General features: G+C 42.6%; 2 protein-coding genes across 3 annotated transcripts in view; one reads left to right on the top strand and one right to left on the bottom strand.

Annotated features, from left to right (window-relative positions):
• Positions 1–164: 164 nt before the first annotated feature.
• Positions 165–2,376, top strand: LOC119166947 (glucose-6-phosphatase 3-like). The gene has a single exon (XM_037418342.2). It carries the CDS (start codon positions 469–471, stop codon positions 1,588–1,590), a length of 1,122 nt encoding a protein of 373 aa, XP_037274239.2. The 5' UTR covers positions 165–468; the 3' UTR covers positions 1,591–2,376.
• A 1,692-nt stretch (positions 2,377–4,068) lies between these two features.
• The window catches only part of LOC119166943 (2-oxoisovalerate dehydrogenase subunit alpha, mitochondrial), a 30,720-nt gene continuing 9,180 nt past the window's right edge, over positions 4,069–25,608 (bottom strand). The window contains exons 2-9 of one of the 2 annotated variants that reach the window (XM_037418337.2): positions 25,306–25,488; positions 18,804–18,999; positions 17,516–17,677; positions 17,261–17,405; positions 16,941–17,002; positions 14,625–14,766; positions 13,719–13,890; positions 4,069–12,444 (exon numbers count right to left, since the gene is read on the bottom strand). In XM_037418337.2, coding sequence (XP_037274234.2) covers positions 12,259–12,444; positions 13,719–13,890; positions 14,625–14,766; positions 16,941–17,002; positions 17,261–17,405; positions 17,516–17,677; positions 18,804–18,999; positions 25,306–25,488 — 1,248 coding nt within the window. In that variant the 3' untranslated portion in view covers positions 4,069–12,258. Of the gene's footprint in view, positions 12,445–13,718; positions 13,891–14,624; positions 14,767–16,940; positions 17,003–17,260; positions 17,406–17,515; positions 17,678–18,803; positions 19,000–25,305; positions 25,492–25,608 lie in introns of both variants that reach the window. The other variant, XM_037418336.2, reaches the window with a different exon arrangement.

A 25,608-nucleotide genomic window follows, 5' to 3' on the forward strand; every position in this document is an offset into this window, starting at 1 on the left:
TTGTGGGGCTTTTTTTTTTTTTTTCCCTGATGCATTGCTGCGGCGTCTCGTAATCGTGGACGAAGAAAACTGCACCTCATTACGTCATTCGCTTGAAAGAACTGGCGAGAAGGGAAACCCTAGTTACGCAATGAAAGCGGCCCTGCCGAGTTGAATGAAATACGAACACTAGGGCGAGAGCTACCATATGGGAGCCTGGGCCAGTTCCCATGGCAACAGGACCCCAAACGGAAGCAAGCAAGCACAGACAAGAAATACGGGCGCTGTTCACGTGCGCGTCAGCAGGATTGGCAGTGACATGAACGTGCCCGCCGACGGTAGCGCCGCCGTTGCCACGCTCATACTTGCGGGCGGCCTACGACGGGGGGCCGCTCTGCCCAGCCGGTACGCCGGTTCATTCATTGAACGTTCACTCGAAAAGTACGTGCCGACCGCGAAGCGGTCGTCGCGCTATAAACGAAAGCCACCATGGACGCCATGTACACGGCTGGCGCTCACATGACCAAGCACTTGCAAGAGAACTTCGACGGTTACGACCGCTTCTTCTCGTGGATCTCTTTCGCAGCCGACCCGCCGCGGAATGTGCTCTGGTACTACCCGATCGCGCTGACGTTCAGCAACCCACTCGGCGTGCGGATCCTCATCGCCGCATCGTGCTCCGAGTTCCTCAACGTCGCCATCAAGTGGATCCTAAACGAGCACCGTCCATTCTGGTACGTCAAGATGAAGTCCGACATCGGCATCCAGCTCGCCCAGACGCCGCAGACCTGCGAAACCGGGCCGGGTTCTCCGTCGGGACACGTCATGGTCACCGCGGCCGTCCTGTACGTCGTGATCCGCTACGCCATAAGCTGCGCCGATGACGATCCCCGCAGTCGCCGGCGAAGTCGCTACCTCAAGGCGATCCTGTGGCCCTCGTACTTCCTTTACCTTTCGGCCGTGGGCGCGTCGCGGGTCTTCATCGGGGCTCACTTCCCGCACCAGGTGATGCTGGGATTCGCCATAGGCGTCGCGACGGGATACTACCTCGAGCGCTACGACATTGACCGGTGGCGCTTTCACGAGTACGCCTCCTTAAGCGGCCTCATTGCCATGGCGTCCGTCACCCTTTTCGCCGGCTTCACGGCGCTCGGCGTGGACCCGCAGAACACGGTCCGGCTGGCGCTCGAGGCATGCGATGACCCGAACTACGTGAACATCAGCTCGACGGTCCTGTACAGCATTATGCGTAACATCGCCGCTCCCTTGGGCGTCGGCATCGCCATGTCCAGGCCGAACGTCGACCAGGTGCTGCTGGGTGCCAAGCGGGCCCCAGTCTGGGCCAAGTTGTTGGCGGGACTGGTGGGCATCGGCGTCGGGCGCACGCTGCTTGCCTGTCCGCTGCCCAAGCGAGAGTCGTGCATATACGCCGGCGCGTTGGTCCAGTTCTGCTTCTTCTCGTTTGCCGTCACCTACGGCATTCCTTACGTCTTGTACAAGCAGTACAGGCAGGTTAACAAGACTCTGGAGGTAGGTCGTCGGAGAAAGGAATCGTCCTCCTCTTCCTCGGACGACGAAAAGGAAAAAAGTCACGGCGCGCGTTCAAAGTAGGACGTTTCAAATGCCAAGCAAGAACAGGCGGTGTACCACTCTGTGGCACCGGTGACATTGTGAATGAGTTGACGTTTGTTCATTTTGGCCATCTAGTTTTTGCTAGTGAGCTCTCGTAGAATCTCGCAAATTCCGAAAAGAAGCAAAGCACTTTCCTCATCGACCGTAGATGAGTGGAAAATAAAGCTGATCGTCAACATGTTTCCAGGTTTTAAAAGAGTTCTTTTTAAGAATAGTGGTCTACAGCCTGGAGCTTCTTGCAAAATTAAGAAAATCTGTGATATGCAGAGCTACATAGCGTAGAGGGCACTTGCATTTGTTTTTGGTCATTGCACCTTAGCAGCTAATTAAGCTAATGTTTTTTGGCTTTGGTGGTTTGTGCTAAGCAACACAAAAGGTGATCACCGGTACACCTTACTTTTGTTGATGGAGCCAGCCGTCTCATCAGTTGGCAGGTGTAAATTCCTAGCACACACAAATGTGATAACGCACAATCGTTGGGCAACACTTGTTACAGTGACAATTTACAAATGTTAGTCATCTGTCTACATTAAGCTGTGTCGCAGTCTCTGCACACATCTACTATCGCGATGGAAAGAAATGCAGACGGTGGATCATCTGCATGCTTCGCTGTTGGCACTTCTTTTCAAGTGGCGATAACCTGGCTGTTAACGAGAAGTCACTAGAGTTCCCTACGATACATTAAAGGACAAATATAGGGCATTTTTATTTATTGTAATCAAGGCTAGAGTGCAATAAAAACAAATGCGAACTGCTGAACGTTTACATGCCGCACTGTTCGATTTTTTTTTTACACCTCGGTACAGGTGTAATATGGTATCTGGTGTTTTAGGTACCAAAACCACGATATGATTACAAGATGTCGTAGTGGAGGGCTCCGGAAATTTTGGCCGTTCGGAGTTTTTTTATGTGCTGTGACTTCACATAAAACATGGGCCTCTACCATATTGCTATCGAAATGTGACCATGGCAGCCTGGAACGAACCCCCAGCCATCAGATCAGTAGTCGAGCACGTTAACCACTGCTTCACCACAGGGGACCCGTAAAGCTGTTCTAGTACTCGCCTAGTGCAGTTGAATTGTACATGTTCACATTGTTTTAGCATTTTCAACACCTGCTCACGTTCTTGCCATAAAACCACCTCTTGTGCGCGGGCTGCTACAGAACTGGTTTACGGATACTTTTCAAGAGATAAGCTATTTACAAATCAGCTGCTCTTCACAAGTGGTTGTAGTGTTACAATCTTACCATTATGTGATGGTAAGCATAGAAGGCCCTTTGACGTCTCAGCCCGGTGATCCTTTTGTAAAAGCCCTTGTTTCGAGCACTTAACTACTATATAATAAATCTCAATCCTGGGAATAATGTTACATTAAAACCACTGTCACCATCTTTCGAAGAGGTCTTTAAAAAATCTGGGTGTTTTTGATATGCTTTAATTCAGCCCTGATAAAAACTGCCAGGCCTGCACGGAACGTGCAGCACAGTCACAGCGAAAGCTGGAAAAGCGACATTTCTCAAAGTTTTTAAGCACTCTTGGGGAAACTACAACTGCACTTACATAGAACCCGCTACAACATCAATCAAAATTTCGGTGAAGTAGGTAAACATACACTATTCCTTTAGTGCTCCTCATTCTTCAGAGAAGTGTGGTACCCTCTATACACCTGTAAGACATTATGAGCACCTTGTTGATTCTGCGGCTGACAGCAATGCATCATTATGTGCGAGTCTTTTTGCAATAGATCGGACGCATAAAGGACCCTTCTGTTATGCAATTCGGTTTGTGAGATTACTTAACATCAAGCCTGCATAGGGTTAGTTTTTTCTGGAGTTTGCCATGCAGAGGACCTGCGTAGTACTTTATTTATTATTTTAAAACTATGAGCGATAGCGGTAACGGACGGCGGGGGACAACTACGGTGCCCAAATTGGCCCTTGTTGTGATCTCATAACAGCTTTCGCTATAGGAGGCGCAGAATGCCTGCAATGTGCGAGTTGTTATTTTGAAAATTCGCTGTGCCAACTTGGCAAACATACTCATTCTTGAATGCACAGTAAAGCTTGCGACACAAATGAGTTCTTTTTTTCAGTTTGGGTTAAACACCGCTGCCGAAGACACCAACAAGATGCTGTATGCCTCTGCAGCCTGTACTTTATGAAATTTAAATTATTTAGAGACACATACAGCTGTTGGAATTGGGAGTGTTGCAATTGTGCAATGTAACAATTGATTGAATCTTTGTTTTTTCACATTGAGGGAACTGCCTCGCTTGTCCTGCAATACTGTGCCGAAATTACACATACTATGTTATCAAATTAAAAAGTGCATCGTGCGAATTCAAAACAAGTTGTAATCTTACATATGTTTCTTTTGTTTCACTGCATCACGTAGCTTTATATGCTGTCCATTACAATAACCACATCCACACTGAATGAAAAGAACACACAACCACTTTGGACAAAATGTGCCATTTTTATTTCGAGAGTGCCCGAGCTTAAGAAACCATTTTTTTTACAAAACTGCACAGTGTCATAAAATGATATTGTTTCAATAAAATCTGCAGTTCGAAGACAGCAGCATGTGTTGACAAAATGATAGAACCCACTGCATTTTTCAACACATTAGAAGAACTTTTTTTTTAATGTTTGCCAGAACTTTGAACGGTTACAACTTAAGCTTGTAAACGTGCTTTTCGTTCTGATTAAAAACATTTTGCTCGTATTTTGCAGCATACAAGAATAAATGAAAGAAAATGAAGTTTTTCATCACAGCAGAAATCACAACATTCGCATCGAAACGTGTAAGTTTGCTGCATTCTGTAATCTTCATAATCGTAGGCTGTAAACTCGGTAATTGCATGCTGCGATCTCCATTTGAGGTCCTAAGGAGCATAGAATTAGATGAAATGCCATTAGTTGCCTAATTTGAGCTTAAGTTGAAGTGTTTGGAATGACCTAAGTTCTTCATTTAATGCAACAAAGCAAGCAATAGTGCAATCCTATACAGCATGTCATGTTAGCAATAGGAACACCTGGGGAGGGTCAGCTGTTGAAATCGGGCGTACTATATACATAGTTGAGCAGGCATGATTGAATTGGGTTAAAAAAAAACATACTGCAGTTACATTGCACACATTCAAACGGTACACTGCAAAGTACATCAAGCAACATTCCAGTGACAATGTCAGCAGTAAATTTCTCGGACGGTTTCATTTGAGTACAATGCAAACACAAAAAAAATATTGAAAAGGAGAGTTACAAAACAAACCAAAGTTGGCCCCAAGTTGAAATGTGCATGAAAGCTGAAAATAGGGCCACGAGATTAACCTCTGTTGAGGCCATTTAAATTTATTCCGTTATATTATAAAAATAGCCGTATTACAGGGAATGTTGAGCATATATAACATTTATTTTTCGGGGTCCTCTATTTTTCCTAACCAAAATTGCTGGCTAGGGAACCTTCAATTGAATGGCAGCAATATGTTTATCACTTATAACTATTCTTAACCAGATGATGTCAATGCCTTCTCTAAATGAACAGCACCGATCTCAAGAATTCCTGCTTCGACAAACTAAATGTACTGGTTTACAGCATGAACTCTCGCATCGTTTACATGTTCTGAAGTAACCCTCTTCAGGAATAATTAGCAAAACTTGAAAGCAGTTTAGCACACATCAATTTCATTTGTGTAAGACATTTTAATAGTTGCCATTTACAAAACTGTCCAGTTAAAGTGTTGTAATCATTATGCGAGTGTTAGTGATCGAGAGATGACAGGATATCCACGTTTTTAATATATTGTGGCTACCACGGGTCAAGACTTAAAGCTTCAACTTAAAGCAAACACAATCGATCATGATAGGAGTAATTCTGTCCATGGCACAGGTACACCAATGTTACGCATACATGCAAGCCGCGATTAAAAACCTGGTCGCGGTTAATGTGCAATAACACTGAAAAGCCCAGAGCAGTTCACAGATGAACATGAGTAGGTTTTTCTCGCAAATGAACGCGATAATAACAGGTCCATTCTAACCATGACAGGCATTGCCATTGCAATTACGGTATCGAAGTTCGCATTCACAGCCATGCAATAAAAACAGTTAGCACCCTCAGGGGAGTTTTTCTTTTTGTCCTATGCGAACAATTGTACTCGTCAGGCTGTTCACACTTTTTTTTTTTTTTGAAAACGTGGCATTCATCATTCTATAATATCAAGAATGCCCTTGACACATGATTGAATGTTAACTGAGCGTACCGTGTATGTGGAATTGCAAGAAAGGGATGGCATGCAAGTTAGATAGAAAATTATTCTCATGAGTCAAAAAATATCTCTCATAAAGTGCAACATTTTTTAGAGTGCACCCATAGGCGGTGGGTCAAAATGCGCCTGTAAAACAACGCTTGCTATGAGAAAAATTATGTCCATGAGCACAAAGAAATTTAGACAAGCGTACCCAAAACAGTTCATACATGATGAAAGAGTATTCAGTGGAACAGTGTGAAATGATCAACAGTACTACAACACGTTGCGAAAGACAATCACACATACTTTGCACACGCGTTTACAAGGAAAGAATAAAAGAGCTAGGAAAACTGTCGTTGCTCCTGACACTATTCACTTGCAGTTCAAGCTGAAAATTTCGCACACTGCACTGCACACCAACTCATTTTCAACATGTCCATTGCGGAATAACAGACATCTACGCAGACTACGTCGAGAGGGTGGTGCAAAGATCACACCAAAACACTGCCATAAGAAACCCTTCCTGAACTCGCAGTACAACGAGAAAAATGTACAAGCGGCACTGCGCAACCCTTACAGTGTCTTTGACAAATTTGACTTCAGCATACACATTCACTGCACTTCCACTAAAATGCTTTACAGCAGTCATGATAATGTGAAACTTTTTTGCTGGTACAGTAATAGACCCGAAATGTGCATATGTTTGCTGAAAACATATGCACATAATGAGGTTTCCACAATACCATGAAACAATGAAATGATAGACGCACAACTCGCAATATTTCCAACTGTCATTGTAACCACACAACTGCACATACATCATAGCATACAGCACAAAACTTTACAGTATTTACATAGTATGGAACAACGTGCATCAATATGTCATTTAGTAAAATAAGCATGCGGGATTCTGATTGCGTGCTAAGGATTCCAATGCTGTTAAAAGCTGCAACGTTCCCTTTTTGGGGTAACTCACGTTGCAGGCTGACAAGCATTCTCCAAACAGCAATTACAAAGGAAAACTAGAAAGACTTTGTGCTACACCTTTGCTTTTTTTTCTTCTCTGTTTTGGAACTCACAAACAATGACCTTCTGCCACTTTTACTTCATTTGTTTTTCTTTCAAGTTATTTTTCAGACAGCAATATTGTGGAGGGGTTCACTTGTTAAAAGCTGTTTTAAATAGATTGGCTGGTTTAGGGAGCTTTATGTGATGAGTTTTGATGAAATAATAGGAACTGAAATTGATCTCTGGAGTGCGTAAGGTCAATGTGCAAGAACATGGGCGAGTTTTAGGAGGTGTACGTTGTGTGCACAATGGCATTGCATGCATGTAAAGACGGCACATTGTGCATGGAGCATGCATGCCAAATTTCTGCTAATTTGCTCTATGCAGCACGTGAAATTCTTGCACGTGCCATGTCATGGATGCAATGCACATTGTATTAAAACTCCCTATCCCTAGTTAGATAAAGCATTTGTCTGTTCTGGTCACCACTCTCCACTGATCTTGCATCCCACCCCTTGAGTTATAGTGCTCCCCCCCCCCCCCTATTACTCAATGTATAGGACTGACTTTGTACCCTCCCCCCCCCCCCCCCGCACTCCTTCCACCTCTACGCACACGCCTGTGCTCTCCAGTGGAGACAGACACGTCATTATGTCGATGAGCATTGCTACAAAATGATAATAGCCTTATAAGCTTCTAAAAATCATTAGCGAGTACATTTAAAGCTTGACACTACGCTCCACTTCGTTTTCATTTCGCCTGTACACTGATGGAGACAGCATGTCTATGCACAACTAGGATGCCAGAAACACCGCACTAAATATATTTTCTTTTTGTTTTGGCACATGTGGTTTGAAGCATAGTATTTACACCGTGCACACGATAGTACGTGAGAGCACCTTCAATCGGAAAGCCACTGAATATATCTTTACACTCCACGTGGCGATGTTAATCGTCAACCACACAAGATCCATCACAAAATCACCGTCACATTTCAAAGCGTGACAGCCGTTAGATAAAAAAGACAAAAACATATCACAGAACAGTGCACAAGAAAGAAACAAGTAGAAAAAAATATGAGGTCACAAATTTTACTTTTGAATATGTGCAAAAATTGAAATGGTGCGATAGACACTTCCCATTGCTCAATGCATGGCTGCCCACTAGACTGTCCATAAACACGAATTACTGAGCGAAACATATAATGAAAAAATAAAATTTTTTAAAAATGAAAACACGGGGACAAGAGTGGCTGACATAAAATTTCCAAGCTTGCAATTTTTAAAATTTTAGTGAGCTTAGAGAAGTGACGCGCACGTCATAAAATAAAACCACGAGGAATCGATGCGATCATTCATCAATTACTTGCCGTCCTAATTATTAGTGTCAGGTACCACAACATCATAATGAATCCTGCGGGCAGGCAAAACTTTCCGGAAAACTCGCGAGACTGAAACCACGCTGAATGCAACATTATGACAGGAGTTGTAATTATTTTTTAAGCAACAAATGAATGCAATGTCAACTGCTAGATTGTAAGTGATATGGACAGAAAATTTCACCGCTAAGGGAGCATGAGGAATGGATTCTCGTCAGCTGGCATAAATTATCTACCAAATCTGAGCAGCGAACACAAGTTGGAAGGTAATTTATATGAATTTCGAATCTTGCACGCCCGGTCCAGCACAATATGACGCACGTCGTGGCATTGACACAGTTGCGGCAGCAGCATTGGTATCTCAAAGAAGACGGAGACGCTCGCTCTTGCACGAGGCAGGTGCCACTGCCACAGGCGTTTAGTCGGTCATTAAAGTACTTCCGATCGCAGCGGTCGTGTCAGGCTCGCTCTCTCTGTGGTAAGGCCGAGAATTCAACGGTCTACGAGGTCGCTCATCACCACAACATCGTACAAAGTGTTCTAAGGGTGATCTCCAGGCTTCCCCAATGTCAGCACTGCAAATGAAGTTCGATATGTTCAACTAAATGCATGACGTCACGGTCACCACTGTGCTTACACAGTGCTTGTGCCAGCGGTTTACTCTTTAGCGACTGCTCGTGAGTCTGTACCGCGGCGAATGCGTGGAAGCCTAAAAGAGAGTCTTAGCCACCAGGTGACGATGATAGCATTGGCATTGCCCTGTACATGCTTCGTGCGAATGAGCATGGGCAGGCAATGCAGGCAGCATAAAACCACACCACTGTTCGAGTGCTTTTCGCATGCTGCATAGATGATGATGATGATATGTGGGGTTTAATGTTACAAAATCACCATATGATTATAAAAGATGCCGTAGTGGAGGGCTCCGGAAATTTCGGCCACCTGGGGCTCTTTAACGTGCACTCAAATCCGAGCACACAGGCCTAAGGCATTTTCGCCTACATCGAAAATGCAGCCTGGATTCGATCCTGTGACCTGTGGGTCAGCAGCAGAGTACCTTAGCCACTAGACCATTGCAGCTGGATGGATGGCGTTACTTGCACACAGTGGCTTGTTTGGTTCAAAAGCTCTCCCTAACAGAAATTGAGACTGGCTGGCAATAAACTGACTGTAATCAATTACACTGAAACCTAATAAATGAACCAAGATATAACGAAATACCAGTTATAACATAGTAAATAAAAAATTATTTTGCTACAGAAGATTTAGTGTTAGGAATAAACCTATATAACGAATTTTTGGATATAACAAACTTATTTTCGCGTAAGATGCAACCTTGTGATAAAAAGATTTGAGTGTACCTGCCATGTGTTGCAGACGAGATTTCACTGAGTTATGGCTAGTAGGACTCCAGCAACATATTGCAACAAAGAATTCCGCACCCCTTTGACATTTGCACATCACATTTTGCAACATAAGATCTTTACAAATCCTGAGAGGAAGCTTTTAAACGCCATTCTCGAGTCCTCGAGACCCCGAAACCCTGAGTAAAATAACAGATCGTGTTTATCGCTAAACATTCGCAGAACTTAGACGCAGTTCATTGGTGGTTATAAACACTCGGCCTTGACAATTCTTCAAAGAGCATTGTGGAGACGCTTGAACTTCAGGAAGAGAAAGTAACCAATGCTCACTTGAGAAATACAGCCATTACAAACCTTATATTTAAGACAATAATTGCTTTGAATGTTATAAATGTCGAGGAAGGCTTTTGCAGATAAAGCATCTGCCGGTCTCTGCAATGTCAAGTCATTCAAATAAAAATGAATTTATAAATTGCAGTTCAGTTTAACTAGATCACAGCGGCATAATTGATGCATCAATGCGAGAATCATCAATGATCTCTTTATCTAGCATGCCACTCAAAGGTTCTTGAAATTATGACACGAGGTCTTGTTGTTTTGCGCCAGGCATTTCATAGTTGCTAGTTGGTACAGCATAATTTATCCTGTACGCATTCCTGTACGCATTCTACGACAAAGTGAAATGCAACACCAGAGAAGTACGAGAAGGAGCAAACATCCAATAGGCGAAAGGAAAGCACCCCGGGAAAAGGAATAATGTTTTGATCGTGTGCTGAGGGCATCAGTTTTCAGCGTTTGGAGTAACGTAGAATTATTATACCTGAATATCAGTATTTGGGGGCATTGATTTTTTAATGCTTGAAACCGAAGAGCATGACAACTTTAATAATCAATTACCGTTAATGTACCGATTGGGCACAAGGTGGTTTTACAATTTCGTCAAACGTTCAGTGAGGCGCGCTGGTTATCCTTTTTGCAAACTATCGGTGTGTTATTGGTCAATCAGCGAGACACAAACAAGGTTAATTTGATGCTCCCACCCCAGTGCTGACGTTTTGATTGAATCCAAGTCCTTCGAAGATCGTTCTAAACCCATTCTATTGGATGGAACGGCATCATACGTTCTGTGCCCCTTCTTTGCTTAGCAGAGGACAAAATGATTGTCGCCACTGCCTTTTCTGGTCGGTGTTCTCATGTTTGGCTGTCAGACAAAATCTTGACTAATCCTGTTCGGTGCGACAGAACATTTTATCATATAACACACGCTAGATTGCATTCCCATTGTGATGTGCAGAATATCTTTGGTACAAGCATTTAATGCTTCACTGTAATAAAAATATCAGCTAATTTAACAGTGCTCTTCAAATCTTCAAGATTATTCAAGATTTTGATGAAGCTTGCCAAGTCTATGTACACTTGGGTGCTGATATCAAATATGAAATTATTTCTGTAACACATGTAGTTTTCAATATATTAAACGTTTCATGTGCCTTTTCGAGAGCCAGATTTTCTAAACTGAGAGCCAAGAAGTAAATAAACATAGAAGAATAATCTGGAATGAAAACTGCATGCATTAAAATAAGAATTAATGTTTAAACACATTTGAACAAACATTATGGTATGTCGAACATATGTGAGTGAGTTGATGTTGTGCTGGGATTTCGTTAAAACACAAGCTTCGTTCACCTGGTAAGAATATATTGTTAATAACGACAAAAGTCAAGGGCGAAATTAAACAGACGCTAAAGAGAAAAGGCTCTCCTTTAGCGTTTCTGTAGGATGTACTCTGCCCCTCAGCGTACCATTTGCCATTTCCTTAACTAACACACATTGAATAGGGCTTGTAAAACTTATCGGCACCAAATTTCATACTTCTTGCCTGAATGTCAAAAATATGGCAGCTTTAATGATTATGCGAAGTCCGGTATGTGGCCCCGAAGTAGGAAAATTCTCAATTTCAATTGTGGCGAATTGCTGTTTATTAAATAATAGAAAAATAATGCATGATTCTCTTGTACTGACAGTTGCGCATGTTGCTCTAGCAAGTAACTGGCCACGGTTCAACCGATTAACAGCCCTGCTGCTATAGAAACAATGTTCTTCATGCGGTGGTGATCCCGAGTGCAATTTTTCACCCAATTCTTACTACCATGGGCGAATATGACCACCTGTGAATGAGTGAGGTAAAAAGTGTGTGTCACAAAAGCGGACATCTTTCGCAATTTTTCCCAGAAACAAAAACCACCCATGCGAGAAAAAAATTCATGGCACGTGCAACTGCATCCTTTCGTCAGAAAATGTTTCTCCTCAGTGCCGTAAAGGGGAACCATAAAAGTGCAGGTTGTATTTTTTACGGTGCCAGTCAGTGCACACGTATCCAGAAAATACGTGGCACTCTCACAATTTTGGACCCCAGTCACTATAAGCGCGACTGAAATATCTGAAGTGTTTAAATAAAGCAGCACATAAACTGTACTGCTGCACAGTTCTGTTTGGCAACGTTCAACTTCTCCGAGCCGTGAACAAATTCACTCCACAATGGGGCAGACAGACAGTTTCACCGGACGCTTCGACGTGTCAAAGTGCGTAAAAAACTCGTCTTGCCCGACGTGGGATTTTTCGGTTGAGTATTGCCGGCTTCTCCTCCTATTCGTCGTCAGACAGCCCCTTGAATGAGTTGAGCGGATAGTGATCTTTGTACTGCTGCAGGTGCTGCCTCATCGTTTCCCACTGCTGCTGCAGCGTGTCAGGCATCTCTCGATAGACGTCCGTGAACATGTACTTCACGGGTGGCTTCTTCAGTTTCTCGGCACGTGCAAACGCCTGCATGATCTGGAAACAACAGGAGAGGCTCGACGTGCTTAGTTCGTCATTATTTCAGTCGCACACAGAACACGTTCTGCGGCAAAATCATGACACACATGAAAAGAAAACGCATTAATGGGAACATGTCCCTTTGTTACGCATGCCATGAAAGGACTCAAACTTCAATATAACAAACTCGTATATAACGAAATATCAGTAAGGTAGAATAGTGTTGCAATAGATACAATGTTAGGAATAACTTTAAAAATGAATTTTTGGTTATAACGAACTTATTTTTTTTTAAGACGCAACTTCATAATGAGGTTTGAGTGTACCATCTATTTCGCCATGTAACTGCAATATTTTCCTCTATTATGCTCGTCACAGAATATTGTTTTTGAAGTTGCCAGAAAATTAGTCAAGCAGCCCACAAAAGTCTTTCCAACAACATGCCTTGATCATTTCATCATCCTGTTTTTTTTTTCTCACTGCATTATGAAGGCCTCTCCCGATGATTTCTCGTCCATCTTGTCTACCGCAGGGGCAGATTCTATTTCTTTTCGTCGGCACATTTCTTAATTTAGTCGCTCTAACTTGCCATCCCGAGCAATATCAAAGGTTCTTGAATGAGATTTCAATGAAAGTGATTAGTGATAGCAGCACTCGATGGATTATCTGGCATAAGGAAGCGAAACATCGTCCGAAAATGAGCAGCGCTTTTTATAAACACACCCAATATTGTAGTGAATCTCTTAAGTGTACAGCTGAAAAAAAAAAAAAACATTATGCTAGCATTATGGTACCAAATTTTACCGCACCACTGGTCACTACCAACTTTCGCAGAGTGGTACGACTCTAACTCTTTAGTCTCTAATTCACGGGCTATGAAAAAATAAGAAAAAAGTTATAACCATCTCTCGCTATAGGGAACCATGTGTGGATGCGAAGCAGCAGGGAGATGGTTCGCTTGAGCAGGCGATGGTGCACTTCATTGACAGCTTGCGCTAACGTTGACACTAGCGGCGGCGGCGTTGACTCTAACGCTCATCGCGGCGTTGCGCAGGAGGGAATGAGGCATGTGCACTTGGCCATTTCATACCGCGAAACTACCATGGCGCCCTTAGCCAAGTACACAGCTGTTGCACCTGTCGTGGGCGCCGCTCCGTAGAACAGAGGATTCCTTTAGGAGGAAGAGGGGATACGCTTGCGCTGTGGGAGTGTGGACGCCACGAGAAGGAAGGAGGAAGGGACAGACTCAGCCCTTGCCATAAGCTGCTTCGCATTTAAAATTTTATATTCACCTGCTTCTTGGTCTCGTTCTTCCATTGTTCCTCCTTGGCGTCGTCCCAGATTCCACGGTAAACGAGGTAGTTTCTAAAGCGAGTGATGGGGTGGTCGTTCCGGTCCCAGGACCGAACCTCGTCCACAGACCGGTACGCTGAGCTGTCATCTGATGTGCTGTGATGACCGATTCTAGAAACGAGGAAGAGGAATGAAATCAGCTGTAAGACACTTAAAGAATACTAATACAACAATGATAATAAAGCATCATTACATTTTTAGCTAACCTCTTCCCCTCCCTCAGAACAACTATTCTGGTGCTGCCCTAGCCTTGCACTAGGAAGGATTTGTTATCACAGGCAGTTGCTTCTTTGTAAATATGAATAAGTTGTATCTGTATCAATACCAGTGTCGATACCTATATCAATGCCCGTGAGGTGACATGCTGCCCGTGCGTCATTAACATAATGCAGTGAAGCCTGTCTCTTTTTTTGCAGGTGTTAGGTTGACCACAATATTGTTTTTTTTTTTTTTTTCTTTTTTTGTGGCGCTGAGAGCAGTGAAGCCTGTCATTCTGGCCAATCTGCGGAAGAAGTGGGACTAGGTATTGTTGGATAACATAACCCTCGAGGCCACAATCTAGTGGGCAAAACAAACAACCTACTTCTGATTACTTGCACTAATCCAAAGTTCCTAGCATCCTGCACTTTGTATGTTTTGTTAATTGAAAAACCCATTGAAATGTGAAAATTTTCCCAGTCTCTGTGAATCTAAATTAATGAGGGTGCCCTGTGCCTTTTCATTGTGTTCATGATGAAATGCCATCAGCCTGTTACAAATGCTTCAGGTGTATCAAAAAAAGACTGCAGGTGAGAGCATGAGGAGAAAAAAAGGCATAAACACCACCTAGACTTACTGCTACATACCTGTAGGTCATGGCCTCTATGAGCACAGGTTTGCACTCCTCAACTGCGATTTGGCGAGCAGCTTTCGTGACGTTGTACACTGCCAGCACATCGTTGCCGTCTACACGTATCGAGGAGATGCCGTAGCCGGGACCCCTTGCGACTGTTTTCGAATGGGGAAGGAAATTGTGGATAAGTTTCCAATAAGATCATAGAAAGCAACGAAGTATTGTCGCAGCACATGCGAGAAAGCAGCACAGCTGGAGGCAAATTATGTTGTCCAGATTTCTACTCTTTCTCTAAACCATTAATGCATAAATTGATTCAGCTTGTCTGCAATTGAGTTTGTTTTTTTTTCTTTAAAATAAAAAAGGCAAACTATCATTGCGAAAAGTAATGCTAGCTGGAACATGTAGGCAAGGCAACACGCTTTGCAGCAAAAAACAAACATAGAACTGAGACACACAGAACAAATGCCGACTTTTTGAAGAAAAAGCCAAGCTCTCTTTGTCCAATATCGCACTTTCTTTTTTTTTAATATGGAGGCACTGCCACTTCATGTCGAATATCTCACACTTGGCCATCTGACGATTGCACCACTTAGAAGTGGTGGGTCGCTCTGCTTCGCCACCAACAAAAGAAATTAAAAGGGGAAACCTGTGCACGTTTTGCATAGTGATGAATAGACCTCCCCCTCCCTTATTAAAAAAAAAAAAAACAATTTGACATAGGTGACCCATTGAGAAATCGAGCCTCCGACACCTCTTTTTAAAAATCAGCTTTTTTTCTCTAACCATTATGCCAAAAATCACATGCACACTTCTCTCATGCCAACTACAGCTATATTTTACTCCTCCACTCTCTGTGTGTAGCATCACTCGATATACATGTGCCCGGCAGCTATCTGACTGATAAAGTATAGGTAGCCATGGGACCATTTCAATCTGCATCTCTGACCAGCAATGATGAAGGGTGGTAAGCAGCATGAGCACGCAAACCTCATCCGTAAGAGCGGTGCTGTATGTAGGCGTTTCGTTGCTTGCTCGTTCGTACGCAGTGCTGAATCCTCGGATTTTTATTGTGCTATGGGGTCCATCACGGCTGAGAAGGCGACTAACGCGGACATAGAGAACAAGGGGGACGCATGATGCAGCGTTATCCTGTGATGGATCCACAACAGCTCGCCTAGTGTTCCATCTTGCTATGTGGTGACTGATATTATATGAATAATATCACAGGACAGGACCCCCGGTGTCATTGACAAAATTTCATGCGCTGAGTTCCCCTCTTCGTATATCGGCGAGACGAAAAACCTACCGGAATGACTGAAGCAACACGCCAACGATGAGCGGAAGTTATACAAAGAGCGCAGCACAGTTGCCGAACATGCTGAGACGTTGGATCACCAGATAAAATTCGAAGCGACGGCCATACTTGAAAGCGAGCCAAACTGGAGGAGAAGGTTGTTACTCGAGTCGTAACAGCCAATAACATCAACCGCTCTCTCGGAACCCTTCCCCCAGTGTATACACATGGACTGCGCTCTACGGCAAAACGATAGAGAGAGAGGGTCATTATCCACACCGTGAGTGCTTTGAAGACGCCGCTGATACGTAGCCTCCGCAGTCACCCCTAAGGAAGGAACCAAGTCGGTTTGGAAATGTCGGGTTTCTTCAAAACTTTTGGTTGGAGTCTAAATCATCTCCCTGATATTATATTCATGTTCTTTTTTAATGCAATTCTCAGTCATTAATCAGCACCTATCCTACATGCATTGACAACAAATGCATGTCCTTGTCATAGGTAAAAGTGTTTGATTATGAATGCTAATCTGAAGGTAACAAACGAAAGTTACGACTTCAAAAGAGTCATACCACAAAAAGATTGTGCACGTATGTATAAGATTCTTGAGGAAAGGCGGCGGCTGTTCGATGAGTTGAGTTATGGACGCTGTGACAACTTGGAAATTCCGCGCAGAGCAGTCTCAGAGTAGAAGTAGATGATAGCAGTACCTACTGTTCAGAATTGTTAAAGGAACTTTCGAGCCGCCGGTTTAACTAACGTTGTACTACTTTTCCTTGCAGCTTTATTTATTCTGGCTGGCATCATAAACCATACAGCACAGATGCACAACAAAAGCTTTCTACATAATGAAGCATATGACAGCTGTATAATTATTGAGACAGCATTTAAAAGCTGATAGAGAGCGACTAAGTATATCAAGTAAGAAGCTTTCACTACTGACTGCTGCTTGAAATACATCCTTTTAAGGCATTTTGGGGGATTTTCCCACAGCAATCAAGAGAAGTTATGCACAAGAACATAAACAGTACTCACCAATTCCATCCCCTTTGTACTGTTCATGGGCTGGGGTTGAAATGGCGTAGCCATTGTTTCGGCTGTGAATTAACAAACAAGAAAACATTACACACTGTTAGCGAAATTATCCCTGCGAGAATGTTACCATAATTAAAGGCTCACTGGAAAAAATAAAACAATAAATCTTTCGTTAGAGAAACTCAAATGTCACAGCCTGGTGCTAAAACGTGTAAACAGTTAGTGGTAGTCTAACTGATCATTAACATTTAATTTACGACTAGCTCCTCTCACATGCACATGCCAGCATTCTTTCAAAGCATTTCTTCAGCTTTGCTCACCAAAAAAAGATGACCGGACAGTCCAAAGTGGCGGCGAAATTGAGGGCAGCATGCGCATCACCTTCGCTGGCAGCGCCTTCACCAAAGTAGCAGACGACGCAGTTCTTCTTCTGAGCGAGCTTGAACGCATACGCAGAACCCACAGCTGTGACAAACGTAGAAAGAGTAATGACAAAGCACATTAAAATGCCCATTACAGCTCTTCCCCAATAGGTGATTCACTAATGTAACAGAGAAGCAATGACAATGAGTTACCCTGGGGCATCTGTGTGGCTAGCGGTGAGCTGATCGTGACGAAGTTGTGCTTATCGCTGCCATAGTGCACGGGCATGCCCCGTCCTTTGCAGTCGTCCAGCTCGTTGCCGTAGCACTGGCCCATGAATTGGGCCAGTGGATAGTCGCGCCACACCAGAACTCCTGCAGCGTTTAAGAGAAAACTCTTACACGAGAAAAAGTTAAGGACCATGCAACGCATGACGGAATGAAAAAATGTTAGGCTTAAAATCAATGAAATTCGTCACTGGGCTAGTTGGTTCATAATGTTGAAACAACAGAGATCAAATTCGGTATGGGACATTCGGTACGAAAATTCGGTATGGGACATTCTGTGCCATTTGCGGCTCCTTATGTTTCAAACCGTATTTTCACTCTGCCGTTTAGCATAGCACTATGGACACAAAATGGGCTAGACAAAAAACGTGGCAGGAGATATTCCAACTAATATCAAGCGAAACAAATGAACCTGGGTTGGCCACTTAATGGCACAGAAGGAAAATTGGCGGCCAGTTGTGGCAATGAAATGGTTGCCAAAGTTAGCAGACCACTATTCCAGGTATTTATTTTTGTGAAAATGTGGCCTGTGAACTTCTCACCAGCACTACCTGCGGTACACTGACCTGACAGTGGCACATATTGGCTACGCACATAACCAGACGTGGATGCAAAATTTATTTACTTACTTTTTCAAGGGGTTATTTAAAGCGGTTGTAAGCGGTTATTTAAAGTTGATACGGAAGGTGATCACGATGATGGTTACAGGAATGCTTAGAGCCAATATTTATAATAAGCTAACTGATATTTTTAGTTACACAGTAACAGTTAAGAAGACCTTCACACGCTGCTTTCGCAAACTTCACTGCACTATATGTAGCATAAGAACAAATGAAGAGTAGCTGTTTAAAGGCACTTTTTTTTTTGTTATACACAAACAAACAAAGCCAAAAGACAATTAAGCAAAGGAAAGCACAGAGGGTGTCATGTTGCATTTTAAGTGTCATGTAATAATTGATGTAATTTATTATGCTACAGTTATGTTGTAATCCTATTTATTACACTCCATATGAAAATTACCAATGATGTCCCAATGATGCTCAATTGTCGATAGGCTACATTTAGTTGAATATGTTGCATAACAGAAGCAACAACCCTTGTAGCTAAAGCGAAAGTTTGTCTTCTGAAATGCCACTCAAGAATGCCGATGCTAATGGGTGCTTACGTCATCAGTGAGTCTCTCCATCTGGCAGCAGGAATACAGGATACGTACCTGCTTCTCGGTACTGTCCGTAAATGAGGTCATTGTTGTCGAGCGCAGCGGCGCTGCCAAAGTGGGTGCCCTCCTCGCCAAAGTTGGTCATGTAGAAAGAGATCCGGCCCTGCCTTTGCGACTCGTACAGGATTCGGTCCATACTGTTCAGCAGTGTCATCCCGCTGTACATCTTTAGCAGCACCTGCTCCGACAGCTGTTGGGTGAAAAATTCAAAATGTGAAGCCCGTCTAAGAGCGTTGCAGTAAAAGCTGGTTAATTTGAATTTCAAGTGATTAGAAATACCCTTCGAAATAACTGAATGCCAAATAATTGAAAGTGTTAATAAATGCCTGTTTCATCAATGTAATTTTATTTTCTTGAATATGCAAATCTGGTAAATTGCATAAAAACAGGGCAAAGTTGTAATTATCACCATGCGACACTTCGTTCACAATGTGAACATGGCTCAAGACTCCTTGCTTTCAGCAGAAATGTGTTTACAACGTATTAACAATGTGATGGTGGATGGCAGCCACGTCTTTCTCAAAACCCTCGGCCATTACGGCTGTCCGCGAGCACAGTTTTCTCTGCTTTGCATCGGATATTTGCATTGCCTCGTGGCACGCTCCGATGATTATTTGAGTTAAAAAAATCATGGCCAAATATGACCAAATTAACGAGAGTTTGATGTCACTGAACAATGTATATGCTGGCCGGGACAAGAGATTATGTTCGGATTATGCAATTTTCCGAACGAATGAACGTCGAGTCAGTGGGCTTTTACTGTAAATGACGTAGTTGATTGTGCATAACTGCTTGAGACATATTAATGCAAGAAATAAAAAGGCGAACACTTTGTCTTCTTGTGTTTGTCATTTTATTCACTTATTCCTTGCGCTAATATGTGTCAGCCAGTGAAATTTCTATCCCAGCATATTCTTGAATCTTTCACGATGTACTTTCTAAATTATTACTAATTTATAGTATAGTTGTGTACGAATTGTACTTATGTGAAGCTTTGTGTACTTGTCTATACTACTTAGTACTTATGACCAACAACAGTTCAAGCCCGCTAAAAATGTTTTTTGATTGGACGAGGTGAAAATCGTCTAGGCTATCAGCCAACTATTTCTGTATTAAATTTTCCAAATCAAGTAATAATGAATGTTCTCTTTTTTGAATGAGCCCTTCCACCACCTAGCAGGTCTCCGCAGAACTCCTTTCATTATTTCATAAATATGTACATGAAACAAGGCCATTATATATGACATTGCAAACATCTGCATTCACATCAAAGAGACTAAATAATCATCGTTCATTCACGCGCATATACGGTAAAACATACATTTTTAACTCATCTGCACTCTCCCGTGTCATCCGCATGTGGAACAGCCTTCCAGATGAAATCGTAGCTGAACCCAATCGAGAAAACTTCCGGCACCTTCTACTCACCCATTTCCAGGATTAACTGCTCGTTTTATTCATATCGAAATCGGCACCTACGCGTTTATTCACTACTAGTATCTCGTTTTTTTTTCTCTTACTCTAATCTTATTTTGTTTTATGGTTTGAATACTAACATGCCATTCAGTTCTGTTGTGTTTTATTCAGTGATGTTTTATTTTGAATAATGGAAAGTCTTTTCACAATTTGTGCTTGTTTTTTTTCAACTTGTTTTACGTCATTATCTCACGCGTATACTCATCTGATGTTCATTGCCGTTCTATTCCTATTAAAATTATTATTAATATTTTTTCATTGTTATTCCTGTTAGGACTTGTATAATAATTGACAATTAGTTCATGTTATTATTTGTATGGAAATTGTACGAATTCGTGTATGTAATTCTTTTATGCTCCCCTTACACAATGCCCTGTTGGGTCTGTAAGGTATTTTGAATAAATAAATAAAATAAACTCATTTGCGTTCTTAAAGGGGCCCTGCAACACTTTTTCAGCATGGTGAGAAAATGCTGCCGATCGGTACCAGAGGCTCCAGACAACACGTGAGCCAAATATTGCACGTGGCCTGAAATTCACAATAAATGATCAAAGCCAGCTAAAGATTGCTTTCTCTTCTCTCGACAAATCATGGAATTTACCCAAAAATCACATGTAGCAAGCCCACCTATCAGCCATTGGCTGATTTGAACATGACACGCTCGTTCGTTACAGAGATTGCCGCAGGAGGCCGTTACTTGTTCACGCGTGCGTGGGCGATCACACTGAAAAAGCCATGCATTCAAAAAAAGAAAAAAAAATAATAAAAAAAGTGCTCAGGGTCACGAGGCGTGCAGAACGTTTTTCTGTGCTCTGCCATCCCTCCCTGCTTAGTTTCCAGCGGTTTTGTCAGGACGAGAGAAGAGAGAATGCAATTGTATCATGGGACAAACATTCGTGACTCCACTCGCACTGGACAGATTCTTGCATTTTTTTGCGGCATTGAATTCGTGAGGCAATAAGCTCTTCCAGTAAATTAATTCCATGGTTACTTAAAAAAGTGTTTCAGGACCCCATTAAGAATGGACTAAACGAAAAGCTGTAATGCATAAACTTTTTTCTCTACACATTAGATATGCTGCTCAGTGAACGATATGGGGTCTCGATAAAGAGGCAACACTCTCGGAGCAAACGGACACAGCAGACGCAATCGAACCAAACAAAACCAAGCATTTATTTAGCTACTTTTACATTGACTCTCGGAAGCTGAATCCTATACATCACTTGTCATCAATATGCTACACAACCATATACAATGTTCCAATACACTCAATCAAACATAAGAACAAACACAAGGTAACGCAAAGGTGGTGTCGCCAAGGCTCGACTCACTACCGGGGGCCCACGGCAGACGGCCCACGGTGCCATCTCTTGGACCCATTGCGAGACACAACCGCTCATGCTAGCCGCCACGCGCCTACGAGAGCCTCTCATGTCTTTATGTGCCACCATCAAGCCTCGGCGCCAGGCGTCACTGCTGGCACTACCGCGCTAAAACCAATGACGATGATGATGGTGAACTCTGCGCCATCCGTCACCCAGTAGTTGTTAACACTAAATGTGGCCCATCCACGAGACACCTGTGTGTCACGAGGTGCAAACGACTTTACAGGCAGTGATAGCACCCCCACAACGAGAAGCGAGTTCAGCTTGTACCCTAGCAAAGCCAGTTGTACTACTCACGTAATCATGTTTGAAAACTAGTGAAGTTTCGGCGGAAATGACACGTTAATTGGTGAAAACATCGAGGACATTTGTCGAGAGCAGATCAGGCAAAGCAAGAGAAGATAGAGGCACGAAAACTCTGGTCTCGTCCTCTCGAAGTGCTTGCCTGCAGCGTAACAGGGTGTGTCGAGCGTGTCAGGTCTTTACATGTTTGGATTAAGAAGCACTGAGAGCTGTTGCCTATGTATACTCACCTTTATGCCACCTGGCATACAGATGTCCATGTTAAATTTCATTATTCTTTTTATTTCTAGCTACATATAAAAAACAAAAGCCAGCTTGTATCTGTGATATACGTGTCATCTGCCACTTAAAATGAAAAAAAAAGCCATCAACCTTCATGTTTCTCGCAAGTGGAGAAAATAATACAGCTCAATGTAGCAAATGGGGCGTAATGGCAGGCCTGCAGAACAGCGCGTGCGACAGAGAGCGACAGTGGCCAAAGCTTTCACAACCCCACATAGTAGACACGTAAACTTGAGCAATTCGTGAAATCGCACGCGGAAGATAAAGGTGAGTTAAATGTGTAGATATCAGTGCATACTGACAAACATTTTAATCAGTGAGTGTCTAATTTTGACTAATGAGTGACGAATACATACAAAAAAAGCTAGCATCTGTAATATATGTTGTCATGTGCCACTTTAATGAAACAAGCCATCAATCTTCACGTTTTTATTTAAAACAAGGTGAAATAAATGTGCACAAATAACTATAATATCAGTGCATGCTGAAACACACTTTGATTGTGAGTGTTTAATTTTGACTAACGAGTGGTGAATTTGACTACCGTTTCTAGCTGATGGCACTAAGAAGGTGCACAAATAATGCTACTACCTTTTCTTTAGCACCTGGTTCGCTCATTTCAAGAATGATTGTTCTTTCCTAGCTCGCTTGTGATAAATCGAAAGAAATCAGCGCATTTTGCTTAGGGCTCCTTGATATGGTGGTCACCAGGAATAAGTGACCACCATGCTGTCGTTGTCATTGCCCAAACAAAAAATGAAAAGCAAACGAAACAGGAGAGGAGAACGGTGTACCTCTATGACAAAGGTGATTACGCTAGCATATCAAGAAAGCTTCTCGATCATCTGCCGCTTTTTTAATGTCTCTCAGATGACTGTGACGTACAAGAATTATGGGTTAAGTTTAAACAAAAAATCAAAGAGCTTACTGAAACCTACATACCCAGTATCAAAAGCGGTAGACTTAGAAAGCGAAACAAACCTCGGATGACTGCTCGTATCTTAAGAATAGTAAGGAAAAGAAGGCACATATATTTAAAATATAAAAGGACTAAATGCCATCGGAACTTTGAAAGCTTGAATGATGTGACTCGAGAGTTTAAGCTCAATATAAAGGTGGCTAAGCGTCACTATCTTGAAAAACTCGGAAACAAAATAAAAACTAATTCAAAAACGTTCTGGCAATACATGAAAGGCTATGGAGCAGACCCCTCGCAAATCACCAAAATTGTCTTCAATAATGAGGAGTTATTAGACGACACTGAGAAAGCTACCTAAACAACTACTTCCTTTCCGTATACTTGCCGAAATATAGCTCTAGTGCTTCGCAATGCACAAGTTCCGTGCCGAAAATGCAATCAGTAGAGTTAAGTGTGAATGGAATTAGGGCATTACTAAACAAACTTACCGATAATAAGGCAATTGGACCGGACGGAATTTCACCTCGAGTCTTAAAGCAGTGTGCTGAGTCAATTTCTCTTTACCTGCACGCAATCTACACAAAGTCTTTGTCCTCCGGAGCCCTCCCAGACGACTGGAAAATTGCACATACAGTTCCTATTCATAAAGGTGGGTCCAAGAAAGACGTAACCAACTATAGACCTATTTCACTTACGTCCATACCCTGCAAGTTATTAGAGCATATTCTGTATAAAGAAATAATGGCACATTTATCAACAAACAACTTGCTGGCGTCTCAACAACATGGTTTTCGTAAGGGCTTATCTTGTACAACACAAATAATTGAATTTAACCATAATTTAGTATCTGAAATAGACAATAGCGGACAAATTGATTGCTTTTTCCTGGACTTCAGAAAAGCTTTCGACACTGTGTCGCACTCTTTTCTTTTAATTAAGCTTGCAGCGCTAAACATTGACCGCGAAGTTCTGGTGTGGATAGAAAATTACCTTTCAGGCCGCCAACAGTGTGTAGTATTAAAAAAATCAAGTTTTGTAAACATCACTTCAGGGGTTCCACAGGGCTCAGTTCTAGGGCCACTTTTATTTTTAATATATATAAACGACATTTGCTCAGGAATCGATTGTAATATACGGTTGTTTGCAGATGACTGTGTCTTGTACAGAAAAATTAGAAATGAGAGTGATGTCGCCCTGCTCCAAAGCGACTTATCGCGCATCCGAGAATGGTGTTCAAGGTGGAAAATGACATTAAATGCCAATAAATGCATTCATGTTACTTTCACGCGTAAAAAAACCAAGTTAGCTTCAGAGTATGTAATCTGTAATAGTATAGTAACACAAAAACTGCATTATAAATAGTTAGGTGTAACTTTTTCAGCCGACTGTTCATAAAATGCACACGTTGATTCAGTTGTTGCGAAGGCCGCCAAGTCACTAAATTTTATACAGCGCAGCCTGACACAAGCGCCGGCATGTTTGAAATCAACGGAGTATTCAACATACGTTCGCCCTATGCTTGAATACGCCTGTGCTGTGTGGGACCCCTGGCAAAGTACTTTAAGTTACAAACTTGAAAAAAATACAAAATAGAGCTGCAAGGTTTGTCCTAAGCCGGTACTCAAGAAATGACAGTTGCACCAATATGAAAAATGAACTAGGGTGGGAATTACTCTCATCGCGTCGAAAGAAACTGCGGCTAAAGCTCCTGTACCAAATATTTCATGGTAAAACCGGCATTCAAAAAGAAAAGTGCCTTCACAGTCCTCATTATATCTCTTCGCGAAATGATCATTGTTTCAAGATTTTAGAGTACCGTACCAGATCTAATTTGTATGCTAATTCGTTTTTTGTTCGTTTCATTAGAGAATGGAATAACTTATTAAATGAACAAGTGTGCTGTATTAATGAAGATGTGTTTTTCTCGACATTGCAACCCCCCTGCTGCAGCGCCTTCGGGCTAAGCGGGGTTAATCATTGAATAAAGAATAAAGAAATATGAAACCCGAAGCTTTGAAGCCGACTTTTTTTATGTGATTAGATATGAAAGTACGACAGCTTAAAGTTACATTGTTCGGTTCTACTTCACGTCCTCAGGCACAATAGTCATTCGTCACGCTGCGCAAATTACCTGGGGATCCTCGGAGGGTACAATGGGCTTCCCGTCCCGGCTGAGCACACGGTAGACGGGAAACCCTTGGGAGACAACATGCGTGCGGAACTCGATGCTCTCGGTCCAGTCACACTTGGTACCCAGGTACTGCGGACGGCTTGTGTCGTCCAGCGGTGGCACTGAGGAGCTGCTGTCTTGCTGCTGCTGAGGCCATTGTGGTCAGAAAAGAAAAAAAAAGTTAGAAGCCCTTCCCCTATCAGGGATATGGGGGCAAGTGATGCGTGATGCGCACCTGTCTGGTATACTATGTTTCTTTTTTTC

Source organism: Rhipicephalus microplus, chromosome 6 (assembly GCF_043290135.1).
Source record: "Rhipicephalus microplus isolate Deutch F79 chromosome 6, USDA_Rmic, whole genome shotgun sequence".
Taxonomy (NCBI): Eukaryota; Metazoa; Arthropoda; class Arachnida; order Ixodida; family Ixodidae; genus Rhipicephalus; species Rhipicephalus microplus.